This window comes from Barbus barbus (genome assembly GCF_936440315.1).
Source record: "Barbus barbus genome assembly, chromosome: 29".
NCBI classification, from domain to species: domain Eukaryota; kingdom Metazoa; phylum Chordata; class Actinopteri; order Cypriniformes; family Cyprinidae; genus Barbus; species Barbus barbus.
In genome coordinates this window covers 10,896,118-10,903,900 of record NC_136757.1, presented here as the reverse complement: position 1 = coordinate 10,903,900, position 7,783 = coordinate 10,896,118, and the positions used below count along the sequence as shown (strand labels likewise).

The 7,783-nt window shown below is 47.5% G+C and overlaps 1 protein-coding gene across 1 annotated transcript; it reads left to right on the top strand.

Annotated features, from left to right (window-relative positions):
* Positions 1-4,523: 4,523 nt before the first annotated feature.
* On the top strand, positions 4,524-7,125 carry LOC306848928 (globoside alpha-1,3-N-acetylgalactosaminyltransferase 1-like; the record flags this gene model as incomplete). Its single annotated transcript, XM_079383718.1, has 6 exons — positions 4,524-4,579; positions 5,166-5,195; positions 5,596-5,631; positions 6,018-6,050; positions 6,156-6,290; positions 6,435-7,125. 6 exons carry the CDS (start codon positions 4,524-4,526, stop codon positions 7,123-7,125), a joined length of 981 nt encoding a protein of 326 aa, XP_079239844.1.
* Between the last annotated feature and the right edge of the window lie 658 nt (positions 7,126-7,783).

The following is a 7,783-nucleotide window of genomic DNA, read 5'->3' as shown; positions in this document are numbered from 1 at the left end:
TTCCTTCCTCAGCAAAGTATCGACTTCCTGTTCCAAAACCAGAGCCTGCTCGGGGCGGACCGCAGTCACAACAACCCCGTTGAGGTGGCCCATCAAACTGGATGCAATAGCCATTCTCTACCATGCGCAGGACCCAAAGAGACACATTCGGCAGTCGCTGCCAGGCTGCAAAATGATCTACTAAGGGAATCAGTCTCTCGAGACTGACCTCTGTTGTCAGAGAAGCGGCCAGACCGCTGCCTCGATGCGGCGCACCGAAAGGAGATGCGCGACCCGGCGGCTGAGGCGAGTGCCTCAGGCCCGCTATAATCACAGGCGGAGAAACCTGAGGAAGACACTCGCTGGGACCCGCTGCGGCCCTGGAACAACGGCAGGGTTGGTAGACAGGTCCCCAGAGGGCACCGAGGGGAGACGGTCACCGAGTACCGCGGTGTAAGCCGCTCCACCCCAGTAGGGGTCGCCCTCCGTAGTCCTGGGGCTTGCCCATCAGGACTTCTTTGCCGAGGACCTCTTGGCCGACAAGACAGCCCTCAGATCTGCCTTTGGCCGCGAGGCCCCCGGTGCAGAGCGCCGCCGGTCTCGGCTCCGCCACGGGGGAGCACGAGAGGCGACACTCTGCTTCTGCGCTGCCCTGTGTGAGGAGCTGGTATGCGGAGGAGGCTGCTCCCGCCCAGCAGCCTCCAGAGTTAGAGAGCGCCGGGAAGGAACCACTGGAACGCCTCTGCTTGCTTGCGAGCCTCCTGAAACCTGTCGACGACAGAGCTCACTGCGTCGCCGAACAGGCCAGAAGGCTGAAGTGAGGTGTCCAGAATGCAGACCCTGTCCTTCTCTTTAATATCGGACAGGGTCAGCCATAAAAGCCTCTCCGTTGCCACCATAGCTGCCATGGAGCGGCCGATGGCACGGGCCGACTCCTTCGTGGCACGGAGGGCAAGATCAGCGGTCCTCCTGAGCTCGGAGATATCGTCAGCTCTGATATCCCCGCCCTCATCTAACTCTCTCAGCAGTTCGGCCTGGTACGCCTGCAACACTGCCATAGTGTGCAGACATGCACCGGCCTGACCTGCTGCCGCATACCCCCTGCCCACTAAGGAAGATGTGGTGCGCAGAGGCTTAGTGGGCAGACTAGGAGCCTTCAGAGACGATGCCGTGGAAGGAGACAGATAGCTCGCGAGCATCTGCTCGATCTGGGGCATCACCTTGTACCCGCGCGCACCCAATTCCCGCACATTACCATAGTAATCAGATGCGGGAACGAATGGGCGGGATGAATAGGGTTTAACCCACGAGCTCGACACCTCGGTGTGGAGATCGGGGAAAAACTGAAGGCTCCTGCGTAGAGGTGGCGGCCGTGAGCGTAGAAAACGCTCATCTAGGAGACTATAATATGGCGCCGATGTTTGCTCGGGGGGCCAACTGATGTCGAGTTTGGCCACAGCCCGAGTAACCACCTCTAGCAACTCCTCATACTGGGGCGAGAGAGGCGGTGAACCCTCGTCAACGCTCGTCACGTCAACCTCCTCAGAGGAAGAGAGACAAAGCGTTGAGTCCTCATCTTGGGGGTAAGGAACCGCTTCCCCGAGAGACGGGACACCAGATCTGGCGGATACGGGAGGAGATAGGGACATGCCCGTCTCACTCTCGCCAGCCAGATCAGCCTGCGAGCCCCACGAGTGCAGCCGCCTCTCTGCCTCGGCAAAAGCGGGACCAGCGCCGCGTGGGGTGCTCACAAAGGCTCCCTCCTCAAAGAAAGCCCTCCGGGTGCGGAGTGTGTGCAGCGAGAGCCGCACACAGTGCGGGCAATCGGCTCCCTCGAGAGGTTCCTTCCCCCCGACATGAGGACTCAACGCTTCGTTTACAGGCTCATGGTATGGCAGCAAAGTTCCTTGATTATTACGCTGGAATGAGAGTATAGTTCCTAGCCATATTTGCCTAGAAAATCGCAACTTTTCATTTTCCGTCAGTCTTAGTACACGATGTAACTGCAGAAGAGTCAATCTTTAAATAGGAAAATTATCGAAACTCTTTAGTCATTTTTGAGCGAGATGCTAATGGTCTAATCCGATTAAATGATCTATGCTAAACTAAGCTAAAAGTGCTACCGCCAGACACGGAGATCGGCTGAATGGATTGAAAAACGGTAAAACTCAACTGTTTAACTCTTGGGGAGTTGTAAAATGAGCCTATTTCCAAAAAAAGTGGAGTGTTCCTTTAAGCTGCAGTTTGTTTCACTCTAATGCAGGGCCCCACCATAATTTGCCTATTTAAATGTAAAATGCACAGACTCCTCCTACCTTATCCTACTGTTACATGTTGGGTTTTTTTGTGACTGTTCCATGTCGGGTTTTCTGTTTTCCCCTGTGTCCTAGTTCAGTTTAATTAGTCATTGTGTGCACCTGTCCATCCTCGTTATCTGTCCCTTTATAAGTTCCTGTGTTAGTATGTCTGATTGTCGGTTATTGTTGCTATTATTGATGTGTGTGCACTCCCCTGTTTGTATCTGCTCCTGGAATCCTGATTAAAAGAAGGACTATTTTCTATGCTCGTCGTGCGCTCTTTGCTCCGCACCACACCCGTAACAGAATAACCGACCGAAACAGTAAGATTGCGGCGTGTTTTTTTCCCCGTTTTTTTTTCCCGTTTTTTGTCAAGTCTTTTATTTTTTATTATGGATCCCGGTGTCCTCGTCCTCCTGTTGGAACAGGGGGATCGCTCTCTCGAGGACCACACCGAGGATTTTTTGTGTCTGGCCAACAAGACACACTTCCCGGACTACTGCCTCTGCACCTTCTACAAGGCTGGACTTAACATCACCACACGTAGGCAGTTGTCCGGGGACGGTCCTCGAGAGAGCCTCGCCGCCTTTATCGAGTGGGTGCTGGTGTCTTGCAAATCGCAACTCACCGTGGACCTCGCAGAGAATGACACCAGCCCCACTCGGGACCCAGCGCCCAGTCCACTACCACCCCGCAGCGCGGAGCTGCCCGAGCCCACCGCAGACGGAGAGCCAGAGCCTGCCGCGGTCGTTGAGCCATCGCCATCAGGAGCGACAGAGCTGCCGATCGTCCCGGAGCCCGAGCCCCAAACGTCTGACCAGGTGCGAGAGCCGGCAGTGCATCCGACGGTGGAGAAAGTTGTGGAGATCGCGGGGGCTATGGAGCGCCCCGCCCACGGCGCCACCGCTGAGGGTGAGCATGAACTGGACCTGGGTAACCTCATTGACTTTCACACTGACACAATCATCCTTAAGCCAGCTCTTATGTTAGATTTCTGGGAAGTTATCCCACCCAACCTCCCTCTCCCACCGCCTCTCATTGACCTGGTCCCTACTCCAACACCCTCATCGCCTGAGTTCGTCAGCCCCTCTGCTCAACCTCAGCACACCATCTGTGGCGTGGGCTCGCCGCGGGTCTGCCGACCTCCAGCTCTGTTGGCGTTGAGTCTGGAGGACCCCTCGTCTCTGCCCTCAGCCTCCGAGACCCAGACTCCGCCTCAGTCCGGCGACCCTGCGGCTCCACCATGCCTTCAAGCTCCCTCGGCTCCACCAGATCCCGTCTGTCCACCAGCTCCACCGGGCTCCCTCGTCCTTCCGGCTCCGCATTGGTCAGTCATCCCCCTACCTGCACCTCAGGACTACTCTCCTTGGGCTGCGCCCCGTCCCTTCGTCCCTCCGGCTCCGTTGGGCTCCTCCTTCCCTCCTGCTCCACCTATGTCCTCTGTCGCTCCGGCTCCGCCGCGGCCTTCCGGATCTCCGCCTGCGCCGAGGTCGCCGAAGACATCTGCTCCGCCTTGGACCTCCGGATCTTCGGCGTCACCCTGGCTCTTCGGCTCTCCGTCTCCACCTCGGGCTCCACCTCCACCTGCTCCGCCGCCGTGGGTCGGTCCCATGGAGTCGGCGGTCACTCCTCCACCATGGCTCCTCCCTCCGTCGGCTCCCCCGTGGGCCACCATCCTGACTGTGGCCTGGGTCGTCATCTGGCTCCTCCTGTTCCTGGCTCCCCCTTGGCTCCTCCCACCCTCCACTCCCCCATGGACTTATTGTTTGGACTCCATGTCTTGTCTCTGTCACCCTCCTGTTCCACATCCTCCTCCAGAACCCCCACCCGCCCTCCTCAGTTGTTACGGTACGGCGTGAGGCCACGCCTTGCGGGGAGGGGGCGATATGTTACATGTTGGGTTTTTTTGTGACTGTTCCATGTCGGGTTTTCTGTTTTCCCCTGTGTCCTAGTTCCGTTTAATTAGTCATTGTGTGCACCTGTCCATCCTCGTTATCTGTCCCTTTATAAGTTCCTGTGTTAGTATGTCTGATTGTCGGTTATTGTTGCTATTATTGATGTGTGTGCACTCCCCTGTTTGTATCTGCTCCTGGAATCCTGATTAAAAGAAGGACTATTTTCTATGCTCGTCGTGCGCTCTTTGCTCCGCACCACACCCGTAACACCTACATCTCTCAAATCTCTCTCTACAGCTTTATTCCTCTCACTTCTGCTTATGTCTCTAACTTCATATCAGTTCAAGGAATAATGTCGGGCCATCAGAATGTTCTCATCATTGTGTTCTTTGGGATGGTATTGAGTGGGTATGTAATTACTTTTTAGCAATATTACATTGTTTGTCTTTGTGTTTGGGTTGTGAATTGATGTGATAATAATGCAGTATTATTTCTCAGAAGTTACCACTGCTTGACATGTTGCCAGGAGGAGTACATGAAGTATTTAGTAAAATATTGCCACTCTATTCTGCTTATACACATTATTTTAGAACTAATTTTAGAATTAATCTTGAGAAAGATATTATACAATTCTAAAACTGCATTTTATAACCCCTTTAACAATGTGTACATTTTAATTTTATTCTCAATATATATTATATTAAGGGTGGTTAAGGTTATGAAAGCGCAGAATGAAAGGTTTGGGACAGGAAAACAAAAGTTATGGTTGATTTTCAACCTTTCAATATTAAGCAAATTATTACTCTGTATTTTCTGTGTAAATGACAAGCATAAAATATAAAACTCTAAACTCTGAGAAAAGGATTAAACAGTTACACGTTTACAGAGATCTCTCCTCATGAAGTTGTCTAACTCTAAACTCTGAGAAAAAAGATTGAAGATTTACACATTTACAGAGATAGCTCCTCATGAAGTTATTTGTCTTTCTTTACAGGCTCATTTACCTGAACAATATCCAGTGCAGGTGAGTTTAGTGCAGTTAGAAAAACTTGGTGATGAAGTATATGTGTTGCTCTCTTGATTTGAGAAGTTTGCATTACCGAATCATTGAATTTTTGTTTTTTTACTGTTTTAAGCTGCAATCATCTGATAAAAGAACAACGTTTCAAGTGAGTAATGATGTGTGTATTCATGCATCACTCTTCAGCACACATACACACACACACACAAAAAACCAAAACAAAAAAACATGCAGACACATGCTAGTATTAATGTACATACTCATTTTCAAACACACACACACACACAACATAATCATATTCAACTGACTCTGTTATTATCAGGCAACGACCCTGAGTGTATGTGGTGTTCTCTTGATTTGAGAAGCTTGCAATACTGATTTTTTTTTTTTTTACCGTTTTAAGCTGCAGTCAGCAGATAACAGAACAAGGCATCATCAAGTGAGTAATGGTGTGCATTACAATCAAACACACACAATATAATCATTCAAAAGAGTAAGAGTTTGACTCTGTTTTAATCAGGCCAAAATGGAAGCAACCCATCTTTGGATTGCGCTCATCGCCAGGGTGTGTAAAACTTCATCTTCTTAAAAGTGACTTTATTTTTAAACTGATCTGTAGTTAATGAGGTCTACTGCTCAAGACAAAAACATTTTTGGTTCATCGTTGTTTTTGTGGTTCTCATCAGATGACCAGAGAGAGTTAAATAATGTCTTCAGTTCATAGATGGGGAAAAAAAAAAACTTGGAAACCCATGTTTTTTAATGTGTATCAACTTCATGAACCAAAAAAATATCTGTTGTTCTTTCCGCTTATTTTCATTACAGGTTGTTGTACAACCAGCCGAGTGCGTTGGTAGGGTGAGTATTATGTTTTTAGTATCAACATGTTGTACTGAATGGAACGGATTGAATGATTACAGCAATGTATGTGTTTTTTTTTTTTGTTTTTTTTTTTATATGAAGTCGGACAGATGTTGCTTCTGTGACACCATGGTCAGCTCCAATCATTTGGGAGGGAACCTTTGAGTCCACACTGATCGACTCTATCTACAAACAACAAAATCTCACTATAGCAACCACTGTCTTCGCTTTGGGAAAGTAAGTCTTCATTATACCTCTTATCTTGTATTTATAATTCTCATTTGTTTCCCCTCTGTTTTTCCCTGTTTCTGGAAATAGTAATCATTAAAGGATAAATTAACCATAATATATCTCCCTGTATTTCTTTTCTCTGTTTGTTAGATACACGCGTTTTGTCAAAGATTTTCTGGAGTCAGCAGAGCAACATTATTTTGTTGGATTTCGAGTGCATTACTACTTGTTTACAGATCAACCAGAATCAGTTCCTGAAGTAAAGATAGGTGAAAACCGTAGTTTGACAGTTCGAAAGGTTCAGAGTTTGAACAGATGGCAGGACATCAGTATGAGCAGGATGGAGAAACTGGAAAAACTAATAGAGAATGAACTAGCCAATGAGGCCGACTATATTTTTTGCCTTGACATAGATACAAAGTTCTATGGCCGGTGGGGTGCGGAGTCTTTGGGTCGTCTGGTAGGTGTGATACATCCTTGGCTCTTTGATGTTCCAAGGGATCGATTCACATATGAGCGTAGACCAGAATCTAAAGCATACATTCCAGCTGGGGAAGGTGATTATTATTATGCTGGTGCTACATTTGGTGGCTTACTGGAGGATGTGCATCATCTCACCAAAACCTGCAGGGAGCAGCTGAACATTGATGCTGCAAACTCCATTGAGGCGGTATGGCAAGAGGAGTCTCACTTGAACAAGTATTTTCTTTTGAACAAACCTAGTAAACTGCTCTCTCCTGAATATATGTGGCGGGACGTCAATGAAAAAGCAGCCCAAATAAAAATAGTTCGCTTCTCTAATGTACCTAAAAACTATGCTGAAGTTCGACCAAACCCATAGCAACTGTTGCCAGTATTCAGCTGTACTGACATGATGTGTTATCACAGGCCTCCCATAAGACATTGTGAATCTGTTAACAGGTAATACTGGCAACAGGGAAGACACAAAGAAATGGATAATCACAGACATGTACAGATGTTTATGAGCACAATGTGGCATCAGAAACAATATCTGCCAAAATCTTTTTGAATAAACACAATATCTTATATAACTTCTATACCTTCTATAATATCTATAAATAGTTATCAAACTTTTTGCAATAGGCCTACTCTTATGTAACTGAACACAGTTTGCATGTATTGTAAGCACTTTGTTTTACCACTTTTATGAAGAGAGTTGAGGGAGGATGTTTAGGGAGCTACAAGGTCTGGAACTAAAACCAATTGTAAACTTGAAAGGATATATTCTGGGTACTGCTGCAAAAATTTTACCTGCCTTTTTGTATGTTTGGTTATACACTGAAACAATTTGTGACATAAGACATTTTGACACCGTAAAAAATATGGATGTATGCAACTACGCATACATTTAGGAACATAAAATATTTATATTATTTATATAAATATACTTTATGCTATATACTGATTCCTTTGAATTGTATTTGTTTATATTTGTATAAATACTTGAATATACATTTTAACATAAATAAACACATATA